This window comes from Chenopodium album, chromosome 8 (genome assembly GCF_948465745.1).
Source record: "Chenopodium album chromosome 8, dcCheAlbu1.1, whole genome shotgun sequence".
Classification (NCBI taxonomy): Eukaryota; Viridiplantae; Streptophyta; class Magnoliopsida; order Caryophyllales; family Amaranthaceae; genus Chenopodium; species Chenopodium album.
Window position 1 is genome coordinate 44,009,763 of NC_137841.1, and position 19,598 is coordinate 44,029,360.

Sequence of the window (19,598 nt, forward strand, 5' to 3'; positions counted from 1 at the left end):
AACAATTTATTGTTAAATTGCTTCCAATATTAATGTTTATTCTATTATTATTTTTATTGATCACCATATTGCATGTTTAAAGGGAATATGTAATTGAAAATCACGCCTAATAAGATAATTTGGACAACCGGTTTAGGTTCCTTTTTAATCTTGTTATTAATCGAAGTTATCATTAATATTTTAGAATAATGTGTTGCATTAATATTAAACCAATTTAGCATACTAATAGTTTGGAGCAAATTAAATCTTTGTTTGTATACCTTTGAAATCGCAGGAATCACTTTTCACTATAAGAATCGAGTAGAGGCCAATACGGGCGAATGTGACTCCATGACTCACTTCGTACAATCATCCCCGATCCTCCTTTCGTGGTTCCGAACCATATGGAGTTAGTAATCTCATGGATTATGAATGGGGTGTAACCTTCACGGGTCAATTGTTGTTGCCTATCGTTGTCCCTTATCGTGGTTGCCTTTTTATGATCCGTGAACGGTTTAAAAGTTCCTAAAAAACTTGTTGGCGGCTCCCTACTTTCCTTGTCCCTAATCGTATATGTCAATTCCAACTTCTTATGAGTGCCAAGCATATTCACCACATGCTTAACGTAGGCGCACTTCGAACGACGCCTACAGAACCCCACTGTGATCATGCACTAAAGTACGGTGGCGTCTAAAGGGAAAGAAGATAGAGCAAAAGAGTCGCCAACAAGTTTTAGGAACTTGTAAACCGTTCACGAGGTGAAGGTTACACCCCTTAACGATCTAGGAGATCGTCAACTCCAATAGGTCTGGAACCATGACTGGTAGTTCGAGGATGAAGGTACAAATCCAACCTAAAAGAGATTGAACATGCCCTAATAATAGGCCTCTACTTTATTCTGATCATATTCATGTGCGCTTTCGGACTAACATACAATCCATAGGTTTACCCTAAACCTGTTTAATCTATGTTGGTTGAATATTAATGCACAAATAAATATATTATTGGTGATCACTTGAATTATAATCAAATTAACCCTAAACAAGATTAATCAAAACGCCCTAACATGACACTATGAATCATAATAACAACCTAGACATGATTTCTATATCATAATAACAATGCAAACAATTAAAGCACTTACTTGGATGCCTCGTATCTCTTTCTAATAACAAAATACACGCATTAGTAACTTCAAGGAAAATATAAAACAATTAAATTAAATAATTGAAATAGAGATTAGGGACCAAGCCCTCAGAAATTAAAACCTTTCACGTCTAGGACGAAGGCAACTTCGAACTTGGCTAGGTGTTTCTTGGTCTTGTGAATGCGGAATTTTGTAGAGAAAGCTAGAGAGAGAAAGAAGAATTCTTGAAAGCTAGAGAGAATAAGAATTGATGATATTTGATGAAAATTGATTATTGTTGAGAATTGATGATTGAAAACGGAGATTTTAGGAGGCTATTTATAGAGAAAATCAGTCGGATGGATAAAAAAAAACGAATCAGAGTTTCAACAAGAATAAAACACAATTAGTGCCAGACGCTGGTCATAGCTCCAGGCGCTAATGCTTGTCGTCAGGCGCTAATAATCAGTTACACGCATTTTTTGTTTTATCATATCTTTTGATCCGGAAGTCCAAATAAGGCATATAATATGTCGTTGGAAAGCTCTTGAAATCTACTTTCCAAACCAATTAGAATCAGATTAAAATATTTTTTAGATAAAAATATATGGCCGAAATAGTGGAAGGGTGTCAGTTTTGGATAAAGTTTCATATCTCATTCATATCTTTTTCGTTATAACTCGGATTTAATATTATAATATATGATTGGAAAGATAATTTCAAGATCTATCCAACCATATAAAATTTGGATAAAGATTATGAGGCATGAAAATGAAAATAATATCTAACTTTCTTTGAACATCTTTAAATTCGAATAGAATAAGGATTAAAAATAAGGAAAGTTTTTATAAAAGGAAAGTTTTATTTAAACTCAAATTCTTTGATTTTATCTTTTCAAAAAGGATAATTAAGATCTTTTAGAAACTTATAGAAGCTTCTAATTAATCCTAATTAGTTTAGGAATAGGACTAGACCTTTGGACCCCCCATGATCATTGGGTCGTAGGTAAAAACCGGTTTGGCCTAGTTTAGTATTTTGGCCATAACTTCCTCATTATTCATTGGAATTGGGCTTATAATATATCGTTGGAAATGTCTTTTCAAGATCCATCCAACAACACCACTAACGGACCCTTGTCATGGACTAAACTAAACTGGAATGCACGTTTTTCATAAATAAGGTAAGAAAAGAAATATTTTCAAAAACAGAAAGAACATATATTTTAATAAAACATCCTCATCACTAGACTTTTCACTCTTTCGCTTTGTTCGATAATCAAATGACATGAAAGGTATTCATCACTGGGTTTGGTTTTGGGGAGACACATTTGGGTGTCTACATAACTAAAGACAATAATAATAACCACTTCCTCCCCTTATGCCACCGCAAAATGCTAAGCCCAACCCCCAACTTGTTGGAAAACAACCAACCCTCTCCCTAATCTCTGAAACGGTCGGCTGGCCCCTTCTAACCCCAAAAACCACCCTAGTCGGCCCACTCCCACCCCAAACCATAGCCCACAAAACAAAGCAATCCCCACAAACTCCACCTCTTAGCCTGCACACTTCATGCCGCCGCACCAACCACCATTGCCGCACAAAAATTAGCAGCAGGCACTAATTTGTGCAATAGCTCCGGTCGCTACCATTCAACCCCTCCAACCCAACAACTTCACCGTTTATTCGATATTGTCACGAGCTCGATGAGGCTATGTGTGTTATGGGGGTTGGGAGGGTCGGTTCGCCATTTGTGGGGGATTAAGGCAGTGGCTGGTTAGTTTTCGGTTGACTTGGATTTCATAGTGGAGAAGGGCTGCTAAATCGATTTTTTTAAAATAATTTTTTTAATATTAGACCAATCATGAACTGACATGTGTCGTTTAAAAAAAAATTCTACCCTTTGTTATTAGAAACATGAGCCAGCCCCAGTTAATCTTTATGATTGACGAAATTCGTCAATCTAATGGCATAATTGTAATATTGAAGAGAAGTTTTCATGCCACCTCATGAGTGAAGATAACGCTGATTTAACGACCGTTTGTCGTTACTTCACCAACACCACCATTAAAACTCCTCCATTGAAAAGCTTCCTGCTTCTTCCTCCATTAAAGCTTCCCCGACCTCAACCACCATTGAAGCTTCCCAACCTTAACCACCATTAAATTAAAGCTTCCCCGACCTCGACCACCATTGAAGCTTCCCCAATCTCCATCCACCTTCCCCGATTTCATACGAAAACCCTATGAATGAAAGGTGAAATTAAAGGCATGGTCAACCCCAAAGGGTAGGGGTGACTATGTCCTCCATTGAAGCTCCATCAATTGAGCTTGATTTGTGAAAATTTAGAAAAAAAAAAGTGTTGTCGGCGGCGAAAGGAGATAAGATAACAAATGTTAGTGGTTGTGATGGTGGTTGTTGTCGTGAAGAAAAGAGGTTGAAAATTTTGGAGTTGATGTTCCATTGTTAATGTGAGTTAGAGGAGTGAGGAGAGAGAAAGTACTAGCAAAGAGGAAAAGGGAAGGAAGAAGCTAAACTAACGGACATCCTAGCAAATTTACAAACATATCCCAATTAATTCATTGAAGTGTCAATTTTACCCTTGTATTTCCTCTAGAAACAAATCGACAATAGTTGAGACTATTAGATCGTATATTTTGTACTAGTTTAATCTCGTACGTTGCACGGATTAAGTAGTTATTATTTGTTTAAATAATTGTCAATTTTATATTAGAAAAATTTGTGATTTTAATCTCATTAATTAATTTTGAAAGAAGTACTATATTTAATTAGTTTTGGAATATAGAAGGCAAAAAAATAGAAAAAAAGGAGTATTGTATTTAATTAATTTTAAAAGAAATATTGTATTTAATTAGTTTAGATGGAAAAAATTTTAATAAAAAATTGACATATGTCTCTTAATAATAGATTATTTAGTTCGTGATTTTAGTGAAAAAAAAAAAAACCTAAATGCAATGACGCCAATGAGGAGGGTAGTGATTTCATTCTAAAAAAAAAAAAAAAAAAAAAAAAAACAAAGTCCCAAATTTCGTTCCTCACTTCTCCAGCGCGCCGCCCACTCCGCCTGTGCCCCCTCCACCGCCGCCGACTTCATCTTCGCCCGCTGCCTCATTCAATTCGCCGCCCACGCTTGTCTCCATTGAAGACTGAAGACTGGTGGCTTCCACCTGCAACACTTGTTGTTATATTATATAGTTGTTGATAATTTTAATTGAGGTGATAAACGATGATTGCGGCAATTTCATGGGTGCCCAAGGGAGTAGCAAAATCATTACCAGAAGTTGCTGAACTTCCATCTAAAGAAGAAATTGATAAGTTGCTCCAAAGTGGTGTTCTTCATACAGCGTAATTTATTTTATTTTATTTAATTGTATTATGTTTTAGGCTTTTCCATATTTTTTTTGTTGCTTATGAATGGAATTGCTTTACTTTTGGAAGTCATCAATGTGAAAACTTATTCACCCATTTTAATGTGAAAAAAAGCAAAAGGGTTATTTGTGATTTTGGGTCTTGTAAGGTGTTGAAATAGTGGTTTTGGGTTATTTGTGATTTTGGGTTTTGTAAGGGTTATATGTTTCCCCTTTTTTTATGGATTTTGTGTATGTTATGTGCTTTTCTAGTTTCTTAAGAGGAATTAATAATGGGGATGTAATTTGTTTATGTGGTAGTTGTAAGGTTAGATGTGAATTTGAAATTCGTGGCACAACATTGAAATTTTTTGTCTATTTTTTCAACTAAAGGCTAATGTTTTTACTGTTTAGTGTGGTTTAATCGGTAGATTAGAAATTTTGGGAGATGGGATTAGTAGTGTATTTCCATGCCACTGCTATTGGTGCACATGTAGTCTTTTTTACCAACATGTTTCTGAGATTGTGTGTTTTTTTTCCCCTTCTGTTTTTTACTTAGTGTATAGAGATGATTCCAGTTTTGATAGTTGGAAACTTTGTCGGGCGGGGGTGTATGTGTAACATTTTAATTTGAATCTTTCTGTGGTCTATTGATGCTTTTTTAACGTTACAGTGATGTTGAGCATGATGATGATGATGATGAAGAAGAAGACGAGAACATGGATGCAGAGAGCACCAAGGAGGTTGATGAAGTTGCACTTGCATCTGTTGCGGCAGAGGCACTTGGCAAGGATTCTGGTGATATAGCTGATGCCTTCAAGGAACTTGACATGGAACATTATGATGAAGAAGACGATGATGGTACATCCGACTTATTGCCAGTATCATGTTGTGTATTTTTTTTTAGCAAGTGACTTCAAATGTTATCTTAGCCTCAATGTTAGTTTTTAAGATAGGCTTCTTGAGCCTTTTTTACTGTGTGTGATAATGCTTCATCTGAAGATAGGCATTGATGTTTTTATTTTTCAGGCATTGATGTATTTAGCAAAGGGCTTGGTGATGCTTATTATCCCAGCAGTGAATTGGACCCGTACCTAAAGGATAAGGATGTAAGTAGGATACTTCAAATTTAGCCTCTGGATTCATTTGTCTTTCAATTATTTCTGAAATTGTTATATCGTTTATTTTTTAGGATAATGATTCAGAAGAGGAAGAGGATATGATCATAAGAGCAGAAGATTCGATCATTGTTTGTGCACGTAATGAAGAAGAAATCAGTCAACTTGAGGTATTCTGTGAACATACGGTGTACATTTTTTTAATCTTTGATGTGCATGTGGTGTACGTATTTATTTCAGTTGCTCATGGTGGCCCCGTTATTGGGCAAGTTTATATATAAATATCTATGAATGCATAGTAGGACCCCTTAAGTTATGTTTTATTTGTTTAGTATTGAAAATTTAATTTTGTATCCTAGAGTTATCTCCCTCTGTTATGGGCTTCTGCTGCTTTTAACATTTGGTTTTCATCGTTAACTTAATCTCCTTTTAGCCAAGGGAGGGTTTATTTGTGCATGCATGTATTGATTGGTTCAAGATTTACTATTGATAAATATAATAACTTTCAGGTCTATATCTTAGAGGATACAGAAGATGGTCCAAACTTGTATGTTCACCATGACATCATTATATCAGCATTTCCTTTATGCACTGCGTGGCTTGACTGCCCACTAAAAGGCGGAGAAAGAGGTTTGATACTAATACTTCATAAGATTTTGAGGTTTTGGACTTTAAATATATTGTTAATAATTGTTTTTTTTTTTTTTTTTTTTTTTTTTTTTTTTTTTTTTTTTTTTGGTAACAGTTATGAATATTGTTTTTTGGTTAGTGTTTATTTGAAGTTGTAGAATTAGATCCTAGCTTCATAGGATTTATTTCTAAGTTTTGAAAACAGAATTGTTCCGAGTCTTCCAACTATTCTGTATTAAAATGTAATACTTTTTGCTTTGGTGATTTTAATTAGTATATTCATGTTTACATTTAAGGTCCAGATTTTTCCGTGATGGAAGTTTATACTAGGCTGTTCTGTAATATTAGAAAAAAAAGTGAATATGTGAATTGCAGTTTCATGGTAAACTGACTTGGTTAGTTTGCTGATTGCTGATTGCTGCTGCTTTTCCTCTTGCTTTAGGTTCCTGCTGATGCTTATTTTACTACTACCCCATATTTTAAAATTCATTTTTCCTTCCATTTTTGGCAGGAAACTTTATTGCTGTGGGTTCAATGGAACCTTCAATTGAAATATGGGATCTTGATATTGTAAGTACTCAATGGTATTATGTATATTTGGAATATAATGATAATAATAAGCTAATTTTGAGCTTTACTCTCTTCTTATTGTGACAGATTGATGAAGTTGAACCATCACTTGTATTAGGTGGTGTTGATGAGTGTCTTGAGAAGAAGAAAAAAAGAAAGAAGGTAAAACTATTGAACATACTTAGTTTCCTCGTTTTGTTTGTAATTTGCTTTGACTTTTATGATTTTCCATGTTTTGTAGTTCAATGACGGAAATTATGGTTGATAATTAAGAGCTGTCTGTATGATCATTATGTTTGTTGTATGTGATCACAAAAATTGGATTTTCAATGTGATTTTAAAAAACTTGATGCACAATTCTGCAGTATTATACTTCCTCCATATCTTTTTAGTTGATATATCTGAATTGGTACACAATTTGTAGAGACAGAGAGAAGGCAAAAGCAATCATTTAATAGTATATGTAAACTTGTAAAGCAAGAAAAGGACATAGTAGGTAAAAGCAAGTGGCTAAATCAATCAATCAAAGCCTTAATCCCATAATTGGGGTAAAGAAATGTGTAAATGGAATTGTGAAGGAAACATGTCAACTAGAAAAAAAAAACCCAAAATAGGAGTTCGTGTCAACTGAAAAGAAACGTACGTAGTAGCTTATGCAATTGAAGCATCTTTCTGATATTTATTTGTTTAAATATTGTGTTTTATGCCTTTGAACAGTGTTTTTTTAAAAGCTTTTTACCCATTTATTGCACTTGTCATCAACCTAGTACTTATCTGGTTAGCTTTTATCAGCAACTATAAATGGGGTATTACTGTGGGTTTAGATTCTTGTGCTGAACTATGCTATTGCTCAAATGCCAGGACTTAAATTTGAGGTTCAAAATGCCAGAGCACATGATGACCTGTGTTTACGGGCAACAGTATGTTGATGTTAATTTCAAAATATATATGTACGGAATAACAGGAATTAGGACAAAATAATATGTTATGAAGGATAATTAGCGGTCAGAAATACGAAATCTCTCTCTCCCAAACACCTCCCCTCCTCCCCCCCCCCCCACCCCACCACCACCACACATACACAAACCCTTCAGCAAACCATATCAGCTTTCTTCAAGGGGCTGCTATCCACCATTGTTGGTGATGGTGAGCCCCATTCTCTTTCTCCTTTTTAGTTTTCAGTTCCTTCAAATAAATTACCTATGTTTCTCCCTCTAGTTGATAAGATTTTATCCTATTTTTGTGGGTTTTCTCTCCTTTTATGGTAGTTTCAAGATCTCAGATTTTCAGATGACTTGTGTAGGTGTGTGTTGGTGTTTTCTCCTTTTGGAATTGTCTCAAGTTATGTAGGACTACGATTGATGTTGATGATACAATTTACGAAGTTATTACAAGAAATATTTTCTCTTAAAATTACAAACTGACGGATCAACACGTAAAGTTGTAGAGACAACGAATTGAGAATGTGCTCAAGTGTTATATATGTGAATTTGGATTTTTTGCCCTTTCATGGTTGATTATAGTTTGGCTTTGTTAAATTAGTTTTCTTTGTTGTTGATTGTCAATTGCTGATGTGAAATGACTTTAATTAATGAAAATTAGTGTCTTTGCAGACTTCTTTATAAAAAAGGAAAAATTGATTATAATAATCCCACCTTTAGCCGGTTCGCTGCTAATAATCCCACCTTTGGATTATTATCTTATGATCCCACCTTTGGATTATTATCTAATATCCTACCTTTGGATTATTATCTAATGATCCTACTTCCTACCTTTAGATTATTATCTAATGATTCCACCTTTGGATTATTATCTAATAATCCCACCTTTGGATTATTATCTAATAATCAAAACACCTCGGCCTTCCTAGGCGTTGCGCATCAGACCGCCTCCACCAAGGCGTTAGGCGCAGCGCCTGAGCCGCCTTACGTTTAGAGGCATGAGAAAAAGGGGATTTGGATTAATTTTTGTAAAAAAAAAAAAACACATTTTTTTCCAAATTAAAGCTTACCCAGTCTTTAGAGAGATAATTCGAGCAAAAGCCCCTTGTTAATTGAATGAAATCACCTCAATTTGACCCCCAATTTAAAAGCCCTAATTTTTGAAAAACCCTAATTTACGGGTTGCTTTGCAATTGAAAAATTGGTCGGTTTTGCTACGGAAGACAGCCGGAGATCAATCCCCGGTGGTTTCCGGCTGCAGATATATCGGCGGCCGGCACCGGTGAAGCAACCCAGGTATATTTTTTTTTCTTCTATTCTCTCTCTTCGATCCAGACTCTTCTATTCACCCAAACCTCCGGAACGGCCATCTCCATCTCCACCCAGCGAAAATCGCCCCACCTTTCCCTAAAAAAATTAAATTTATACTAGACTTTGATTCGAAAACTGTAAATTTCCATTTTAGTTTTGAGCTCCATTACCGGTGGTTTCAACTATTGTGATGTATGCGAGTCAACCAAGTAGTGTGTTTTCTACACCCCATCCATATTTAGTGAATTCTCATTCATACGGGGCTGTTCGACGCTGGAAAAAGAAAGGGGATGGTTTTATGGGTGAGGGGTGGGAATTAGGGTGGCTTTAGCGGAAGGGGGGTCGATTTTCGCTGGAAGGAGGTGGGATGGGGTTCTGGCGGTGTGGGTGGGGAGGAGGGGCTGCCGGAGGGCAGGTGTTGGGGTGGTCGTGGGGTTGGGAGTCTTGGGACCGTTGGAGTGGGATGGTTTTTTTTTTTTTTTAAATTTTAAAAATTGGTTATTTATTTATTTTTTACCAATTACTTAGTGGCACATGTTCCTTAAATTAAAAAAAAATAAAAATAAAAATTACTTAAGTTACTAGTCATAAGACACCAGCAGATGTAGATGCCCTATAAATGTGGGATTATTAAATTATAATTCAAAGGTGGGATTATTAATAGCAAACCGATTAAAGGTGGGATTATTAAAATCAATTTTTCCAATAAAAAATTAGCAATTAGATTCCCTAGTGCTTGAGTCGAGAACATTATATTTTGTCCTCTTTGGATGTCAAAAGAAAAGATGAAATGAATATTAGTATATGTTATGCTGTATACTTTTATGTGATTTGTAACTTATGCCAAATTTGTCACTGGGCTACAGTTATATCTTATAGTCTAGTCCAGAAACCTTTATATATGCTTACTATGAGTCCCTTGGGTTTAATCAGGCCTATATTTGATTTTCAGCTCTCTTATTTGTTCCCAATTTCTGGCTGATTTTTGTTGCTTTTGCTGAATATACTTCATCTAGAAACCTAAGTTCAAAGAAGACAGCCACACCGACGCAGTGCTTGGCCTTGCTTGGAACAAGGAGTTCAGGTTGAGCTTTCTTCCCTTTCTATGCCTTTTTTTTTGTTTTACTAAAACCCTTTTCCAGTCGAATTTTTAAATATATGTGTCTTGCTGCTTTGTTCATCAGGAATATACTTGCTAGTGCCAGTGCAGACAAAAAAGTTAAGATATGGGACGTGGCTACTGGAAAGTGTAGTATTACCATGGAGCACCATTCTGACAAGGCAAGAATCAAATCTTGTTCATTATTTTACCATTGGCTAGAAGATATTGTGGCTTATTTAGTCTATCACAGAATGTTTTTTATTTTATTTTATTTTTAATTTTTTTTTAAAAAGAAAGATATTGAATTTTGAATTGTAAATGAAACCCACATTTCAATCATCAAAGACATTAAGGTTGGTTGCAACAATTCTACTAATTAGAAAGTCATTTTTGTTAATCACCTTGAATCATTGGAATAGGGTGTTTAAGTTGTTGTTAAATGACAAGGTCACATGATTGAGCTCTAAATAGCTGTTTCTTAAAGAATTTGTACTGAACTTCTAGTAGATTCTACTGAAATATTGTAAAGAGGATGGTTAGATGATCCAAACCTGCACTATGGCTATTTAAGTTAGAAATCCTGTAGTTTGGCATTCTGATACATTAAGGACAGTTAGATTCAGCTGCCCAATTTACATGGCAATTGTACATGTTAGATAATGCCAAGATTCTTGTCTCTCAGTGTGTGACTTTTTTCTCACGAGGAAATATGATCTTCGGGGCTCCCTGCGTGGGGGTTATTTGGCACATACCAGACCATTTTTTGACATTTTATAAAATACAAAAAAAAAAAAAAAAAAAAAAAAAAAAAACATAGTAGTTGGTGGGGGTGGGGTCTAATAGGTTTTAAGGAAAAAGGCTAGAAAAATAATATGCTTTAGAGAAATATTACTTGTATCACCGACAAATTTTACTTGTATCTAAAAGGTTTACTTATATCAGTATACTAAATTACTAATAGACCATGTAGTAATACTCCGTATTTTTTTACTAGCTGATTTGATTTTTTGCACATAAACTAAAATCATTGATTAAAACTAATAGAAGACAGTATTTTACCAAATTGCCATGGTATGTAAATACACATAACGAGGAGGCAAGGGTACTATCTTGAGGAAGGACTCCTCATTTCCTTTTTTTTCCGTACCTATATATTCAGAACAAATACTTCCTTTGTTTCTTTTAACTTGTAACACTTCCCATTTCACGTTTGCCAATGCATTATTTCAATCATAAATATCTTTAATTACCAATAATTAAAATAATAAAAGTTTATGTTGTAAAAGCATAAACTTAGACAAATCTAACAATCCCACTAAGACTATGCTTTTCCTTAACTATAAATCACTAAAACCGGTCAAGTGGAGTATGTGAATAGAGTAAAAGTCAAAGTGTTGCAAGTTAGGAGTATATGTCAATATTTTGTTCTATTAGGACTGCTTGTGCCAGTTGCTGCTACTTTGATAGCTATTTCATATTTGCCTTTCTTGCAGGTTCAAGCAGTTGCATTCAGTCATCATGTACCACAAATTCTTTTAAGTGGATCTTTCGATCATTCAATTGTTATGGTAATAAACAAAACTTAGCTATAATTAGTATCTGATTAATAATTTGGTATAGGCATTGCCATCATTTTATGCTTATTATTATTATTATTTTTTTAATGTGCATTAACAACTTCCTTTTATGTAATAGTTGTTGTTCTTTTTATTTCGACGTGACTCTGGTAATCATCCATTATCTTTCTATACTTTTTATGCACTGCATCAATAGTTAATATTATTGTTGTTTGTGCATTGTTAATTTTTTTTTTGTTTTTTTTTTTGTTTTTGTTTTTGTTTTTTTTTTTTTTTTTTTTTTTTTTTTTTTTTTGTAAAGCCGACTAAGACAAAATTTGTAAATTGGAGGAATTAGATTTTCTCTCACCCTTCTATGATTTCAGTTGTGGTATTAGACCATCTCTAATGGTGATACTCAATTTTGAGTATTAAAATACAAGTTGAGTTGTTTTTCACTCCCAATGGTTATACTCAACCCACTTCTCAATTTAGCAACTCATATGATTTATAATTTTCCAATGGTAAGACTCACATTTAAGTTTACTTATGTCAGTTTCCATTGGACTCACCATATGCAATTATTTTGTTTCCATCTTTTTTATTCGAGGGATTGTTGGCTTGTATTTAAAAACAAGTTAAATAAATATAAAATTATTATAATATTAATTAAGAGGGCCCACATTTTTTGTCAATTGAGACTCAAGTTGAGAAAGTTGCTAAGTTTAGATACCAATATATTGGTATTCTTTGCAAAAACAACTCTCTCTCAGTCTCCTAAAAAATACTACTAGAGTCTCACCATTGGAGATGATCTTATTTTGATAGATTTAATTATGATGGCAGACTGCATTAGTAATATTTAAAATGTAAAATTTGATTAATGATCCTTGTTAAAGCATTGGGTTGTGCTTTCTTTCAATAGTTCCTTGGACTTTTGCCTTTTCTAATTTCTTTCACCATCAGGGTAATTTTTTGTGCTTCCTGCTTCTATCTGAATTTTTTAGATTGGTTATCGTGATTAAATTTATTAAAATGTTTTGACTGATTAAAATTTGAGCAGTGAGTGCTTTTTAACCTTATCTTCTGTGTTATTTTGCTAGATATATATAGCTTACTCGTGCATGCTAATAAAAGGCTTTTTATTCACACTTGTGTGTGGCCGCATTTACAAAATCAAGATGATAGCGTAGATTAGTAGGCAAGAAATTTATATCAATGAGATCGACATGATATAACTCCTGCTCGGCTGCATTTGCTTTTCTAATCGATTACTTTTATATTGAGACACGTGTTGTGGACTGTACCATCAAGGAAGAGCATGTTCTGGGTTTTGTTGTCCTTTTCATTTGCTGTAAAACCCTCATAGTATTTATTCATTATTGCAGAAGGATGGAAGGAAGCCTTCACACTCTGGATATAGATGGTTTGTTGTAGCTGATGTTGAGAGCCTGGCATGGGATCCTCATACAGAACACTCTTTTGTTGTTAGTGCTAATTGACTCTGATTGTTTCTATACCTTCTTTCATGATGTGGAAAGCATGAATTGTTCAACTGTTAAAATTTTTTGCAATTCCAGGTAAGCCTTGAGAATGGAATGATTCAGGGTTTTGACATTCGAGCTGCTAGTTCCAGTTCAGATTCAGAATTGAAGCCTAGTTTCACCATTCATGCACATGACAAAGCTGCCAGCTCTATCTCATATAATCCCTCCATACCAAATGTAAATTCTCTTTCTACCGGATTTGTGCGCTTGCTTTGCTAGCCTATTTTCTTTTCCTCATTCTGGTATTGCTTGCTGCAGCTCCTTGCTAGTGGCTCAATTGATAAAATGGTTAAACTATGGGATTTGACAAATAACCAGCCTTCCTGTATTTCTTCCCGGAATCCTAAAGCTGTAAGTATATGGTTCTCTTACCAACGAAGAAATGAAAGAAGAAAATTCTTCTTAAAATTTCGCTGATCAAATTATAGACTTGTAGTGTAGAGTTCAAGGCTAGGTTTCTGTAGTAATTGATTTTTTTGTGGTCACTATTATTTTTACATGCAGATCTGCTTCTAAAGATTTTTTTATATGTTTTCTTATCCTTCAGGGAGCTGTTTTTTCAGTTTCCTTCTCACAGGAAAACCCTCTTTGGCTTGCTATCGGAGGTTCTAAGGGAATATTAGACGTGAGTTCATTACACGCTTCTTTTCTGGCATATACTATATATTTTTATACCGTGGAATTGATCTTACTAACCTAGAGCTTAATCCTTGGCAGGTATGGGATACATCTTCTGAGGCCGGAGTTGCTAAGAAGTATAGCAAAAACATTGATAAGAAGTCATAGTTTGATGATTTAGAAAGATCAGCAGTTGAATGATAGAGTGCATTTTTCCAGGATTGCTGATCTAAAAAATTTTGGTTTTCTTTAGATTTTATCAATTCTCCTTACATTTCAGATTGCCTTTTTTTTTTTTTTTTGGGTCATTTGTTTAATCAATGATATTTAATATAGTAAGTTCACTATTATTCCAATGAAATCACTTGGTCTTAAAAAACAAGAAAAAAAATACTACGTAACATAAATTTTGAAAAGGTCTTGGCTGCATGAGCACTTTAACCTTTGGGCATACAGCCTTAGAACATAACAATCTGTATTTCTAGTGGACAGTTTATTTCCCAGAAATGAAGGAGAGGAGGACGATGCTATTTCAACCGCTGAATGGCAGGATAGTATGGTGCTATTACACAACGCTGAGTGGCAAGAAGGAAGTTGTGAAAACATTGAATAGTTATTAAGAACCTCTAGTTGACATGCTATGAACCTCTAGATTTTTAATTGGGAAGCATCTTTAGTTATTGATTTTTCAAAAAATGTAAAGTAATGGAACAAACCACTACTAAGCTAAAAAGGAAACTACAAACTAATGAAGTACTTTTTGGCTCATGGGTACATGCTGAAAGAACCTTTTTAGTCCTACCGAAGGTTTCTCAGCCGGAGTTTGTATTTCAATTTTAACCGATTGGGTTGTGTAATGTCCTGTACAAATGCATCGCGAAGTGCATTACTGGCCGTTTGCGAGAGATTCTACCCACTCTTATTTCAAGGTTCTAGAATGCCTTTGTGTCGGGTCACCTAATCTCTTGATAATACGCTGGTAGCTCACGAGCTTTTGTCCTTTATGAACGCTTCTAAAGCTCGGAAACGTGTTTATGCGGCTCTAAAGTTGGATATAAATAAAGCTTATGATACAGTGCGCTCGGATTTTTTAAGTCAGGTTTTACGGGCTTTTGGTTTTCCGCCTTATTGGGTTCATATTATTGAGCAGTGTGTTATAATTGTCTCGTACCAGGTCCTTGTGAATGGAAGTCTTATGACCTCTTTTCGACCACAATGTGGTCTTAGACAAGGTGATCCTCTATCGTCGTATCTATTTGTGTTGTGTATGGAGGTGTTGTCAGCCTCTCTTAGGCGGGCGGAAGAACAAGCTTTGTTTTCCGGTATTCGGGTTTCTAGGGGCAGACCTTCGATTTCTCATCTTTTCTTTGCAGATGATTTGCTGTTATTTTTCCAGCATGTGACAATGTCATGGCCATTCTTTCGGCCTTTTACTCTGCTTCGGGTCAGATTATTAATCTACAGAAGTCCTTTGTCAAGTTCAGCCCGAACACGCTTCAAGACTACCGTGATTTTTTGGCTTGTAGTCTTTGGCTACAATTGAAGGCTTCTTTGGGTACCTATTTGGGTCTTCCTGTTGACCTTGGAAGGAGCAAGGTATCGGAATTCAGGTTTCTAACTGACAAGGTTGTTAGCCGGTTGTCTGGAGCTGTCAAAAGCTGACCCAACCCGACCCGAAATACTGACCCGAACCCGATTATTAACCGACCCATCTGAACTCGAAAAAATGGTGACCCAAACCCGACCTGAAACCAACCCTAGACTCGAGTTGACCCAAGTATATGAGACCTGAAGCCGAACATGAACCGACTTGGAGATGACCCGACCCGAATATAACCCGTAAATTATTGACCTGAACCGAACCCGACTTGAACTATAATTGACCCAAGCCCGTTTTAACCCGTCAAAACCCGAATTTTTAACCCGACTTGTTACTAACCCGACCTGAATTCAACCTGACCCGTTCCTAACCGACCTGTTACTAACCCGACTCAAAATTCAACCTGACCTGTTACAAACCCGACCCGAAATCAACCCGACTTATTATTGACCCGACCAAAATTCAACCCGACCTGAATTTTACTCGACCTATTACTAAACTTGACCAAAAAATTCAACCTGATCCGTTACTAACCCGACCTGAAATCAACACGACTTGTTATTGACCCGACCTAAATTCAACCAAAATTGTTCTTGACCCGATTTCAAATCACCTTAAATTCAATTTAGACTACTTTATTATGGTTGATCAAAGCATTTTGTCTAGGGAAACCAAGTCGGTCCAGGCCAGCAAAAGAAAGGAGCATCATCCCCAAATTTAAGAGTTAAATATAGTACTCCATATGTATTTTTTCTATGGTCAAAGGAGATAATTATCTTCCTAAATTATAAGCTATAGTTCCCTAGTATGTTACCATATATATTATAGTCAAAGGAAATAATTAGCTAGATAAAAATGATAATATCTACCTATAGTTAGTTGAACTCGAATATGACCCGACTAGAAAATGACCCGACCTAATTGTAACCCGCAAATTATTGGCTTGAAGATAACCTGATTTGAACCCGGGAATGATCCGACTTGGAAATAACCTAACCTGATTATAACCTGTAAATTATTGACTTGAACCGAACTCGACTTGAACTCGAGAATGACCCGACTTGGAAATGACCCGACCTGATTAAAACCCGGAAATTATTGACTTGAATCGAACTCGACTCAAAGAATGACCCGACCTGATTCTAACCCGTAAATTATTGACTTAAATCGAACCCGAATTAAACCCTAGAATTATCCTAACAAGTTCTAACCCGTGAAAATTCGAATTAAACCCTACTTATTGTTAACCTGACCCGAATATAACCCGACGTGTTATTAACCCGACATAAACCTGATAAGATGTATGACCCGACGTGACCCGACTCAAGCATGATGCAACCCCAACCCGACCCGCATAGGTGACGACATTAACCCAAATTGACTTGACCTGAGTTGACCCGACCCACTCTTACCCGACCCAAATCCGACCCATTTACCCAAATTGATAACTCTACAGTTGTTTGCTTTTGCTTCTCTTTGTTTGTCGGCTGCAGCGAAGCTGGTTATCATAAATTCGGTGTTAGTTGCATTGTTTGATCATATATTGTCGGTTTTCAAGTTACCATCTTCTGTAGTTTCTCAACTTGATAAAATGCTTGCTAGCTTCTAGTGGAGATTGTCTGGTTCTCGAAAGGGTTTGGCTTTGCACTCGGCTTCTCCTTTTCACTTACCTAAAGGTTTGGGGGGTTTTGGGTTTGCGCAACATTGCCTGTTTTAATTCATCCCTCCTTGCTGGTACATGGTGGAGGATGATTTAAAATCCTCAACTTTTGGTTTCCAGGCTCATGTTTTCAAAGTACCCTTCTCTGCCTGTCACCCCGAAAGCTTGTATTTCTCGACCTTTCTGGGGGTGTCGTGGGTTACAGATGGCTCTTTCGGTTGTTTTTTCCGGTGTACGCTGGAAAGTGGGTAGAGGTAATAGGGTTCGCATTACAACTGACGACTAGACTCCTGGGGGTTCAGTGTCATTTAAGGATGGTTTATCTTAGTCGGATCTTCCGACTCACGTGTCTGATATAATTGATCCGCATTCTAACGCGTGGGACTCCTCGAGAGTCCATCGGCTTTTTAATGGCCCAACTGCCGTTAGGGTCCTTAGTTTGGATCGTCCACAAGATCTTATGGATGATTTTGTGTACTAGAATTTCACTAAGGATGGCTCATTCACCACAAAGTCTGCCTATGCTCTCTTAGTTCAGCAGACTATCAGGTGTCCTCATTTTGGGTCCATGCCTGCTCTCTTGTGTAGAGATTTTGGGCGCTTCCCCCTTCTTCCTAAATGGAAAATCTTTGGCTGGAAAATAATTCAAGCTGGTATTCCGGTTGCCTCGGTTTTAGCTATTCGAGGGATTCCTGTGGATTTGGTTTGTTGTTTCTGCCGGAAGGAGCAGGAGACAATTGACCATTTGTTTCGAGACTGAGATTTCGTTGCTCATTTGTGGGTTTGCAGCTCGTTTCATTTTAATAGCCAGGGTATTCTTCATCTTCCTTTTCTCCAATGGTTTTCTGTTATGATCTCGTTGTTAGCGGCTGCTAAGGACTAGGAGAATGATCCTAGATCAAACAACCCACTTAGAAGCTCCATGGATCAAGAACCAGTTGACCTTGTTTTAGAAACTCTTGGATTTGGTCCATTTTCTCTCAAGCCTGAATTTGTCACTTTTCTCACTTGGGAGATCACTTGAAGCCCACAAAGGAGTGTTATCTATGTGTGCATGGCCCATTTACTACTCTGGGCTATATATTTAAGTTTGATTTATATTTTATTTAAGTTGTAATAAGGCTTAGAGGAGTTACTAACATCCTCTCTTATTTAGCCATAAGTTTATGTGTGCTTAGGGGTAATTGTTACTCTTAATTTCTGATTTGTAACTACCCATTTAAATAGGTGTTACAAAGGAGTGAATTAAGAGAGTTCTAATTACTTTTCGTAACCGTTGAATTAATGTGACAGTTTTAGGAAGATGTTAGGCTGTAACCTTTATATTTCCTATAAATAGGGAGCTAATAAGAAGAGAATGACAACTTTTGATCATTGATAAAAACCGAGTGTTTTAGCATTTTTCTTTGAGTTTGTCTTGAGTTAAAGTGTGTCCTTATAGCTTTGAGTTTGTTCTTAAGTTATAAGATTAGGGTGAACTTTGAGTGTGTCTTGATTTATTGCCTAAGATCCCTTGTCTTGAGTTAAAGTGTTTCCTTATAGCTTTGAGTTTGTTCTTAAGTTATAAGATTAGGGTGAACTTTGAGTGTGTTCTTGAGTTTTGGTTATCTATCCCATTTCGTGAGTTTTCTAGTGTAATTTGAGAGTAACCCGTTTTAAAAAGTTTGAATCCATCAACATATATTCGTGTGGGTGTATTTAGACTTACATCATCTGGTATCAGAGCTTTGGCATCGGTTTATTGAAGAAAAACGAGTTTTGGTGGGTTTAGCAAACTGTTGGAATTCGATCAGTTTTTCTGTCAACTTTGTGGAACGATATCTTGGTCGTCTGGAAGCCGAATTGAGTAGTTATGTTTTTTTTTTTGGATATTTTTGTGTGTAGAATACTTATATAAAATTTCAGATTTTTTGGAATTTGTTTGCTATTAAACTGGGCAGATTTTCGAAGACAGTACAGAAAGGAAGCCTTTTCAGCACATCCGATTTCAATCAAGGATTTCTTCTTCATCCGAAAAGATTTTGAGGAGTTTCTTTTCTCAAATTGATTCTTTTAATCTAAATTTTCTGAATCTTCAAGCCTTTGACAGTCTTAAGGCATTTTCGTATTTGTTTTTGGTTTCTGTTTTCAGCAGTATTTCATCATTTGTAATCGTAATAGTCTAGCAAAATAGTGAAAACAATATGACTGGTGGAGAAGAGATTGCTAGAATGTTACAAGCAATAACTGAAAAATTGGAGAATTTAGAGGAAAAAACAGAAGAAAGTGAGGAAGAAAAGGCTAGGCAAAACACAAGGATGGATACTATGTCTAACATGCTTTTACAAGCCAATAGAAAACTGAATGAGTTGGAAAATGAGGATGTGGGCGGTAACAATCTTAGACAATTTGATGAAGACAAGGGGACTTAAGATTGACTTACCTTAATTTGATGGGGGGCATGATAGCGAGGCCTTTCTTGATTGGGTTAGGCAAA

General features: G+C 35.9%; 1 protein-coding gene across 1 annotated transcript; it reads left to right on the forward strand.

Annotated features, from left to right (window-relative positions):
- Positions 1–4,103: 4,103 nt before the first annotated feature.
- LOC145641841 (uncharacterized) lies at positions 4,104–14,197 on the forward strand. The gene is made up of 15 exons (XM_081692825.1): positions 4,104–4,467; positions 5,143–5,330; positions 5,499–5,578; positions 5,662–5,757; positions 6,097–6,217; positions 6,729–6,787; positions 6,875–6,949; positions 10,056–10,123; positions 10,224–10,320; positions 11,635–11,709; positions 13,086–13,184; positions 13,278–13,421; positions 13,503–13,595; positions 13,792–13,869; positions 13,962–14,197. The coding sequence occupies exons 1-15, from the start codon at positions 4,349–4,351 to the stop codon at positions 14,028–14,030; spliced, it is 1,461 nt and encodes a 486-aa protein (XP_081548951.1). The 5' UTR covers positions 4,104–4,348; the 3' UTR covers positions 14,031–14,197.
- The last annotated feature ends 5,401 nt before the right edge of the window (positions 14,198–19,598 follow it).

Excerpts from the sequence above, each read along its gene's own strand:
- LOC145641841 (XM_081692825.1), top strand. The coding sequence starts at position 4,349 with ATGATTGCGGCAATTTCATGGGTGCCCAAGGGAGTAGCAAAATCATTA. Across the intron at positions 13,596-13,791 it reads CTTCCCGGAATCCTAAAGCT|GGAGCTGTTTTTTCAGTTTC; the intron begins GTAAGTATATGG and ends CTTATCCTTCAG. Across the intron at positions 13,870-13,961 it reads GTTCTAAGGGAATATTAGAC|GTATGGGATACATCTTCTGA; the intron begins GTGAGTTCATTA and ends AATCCTTGGCAG.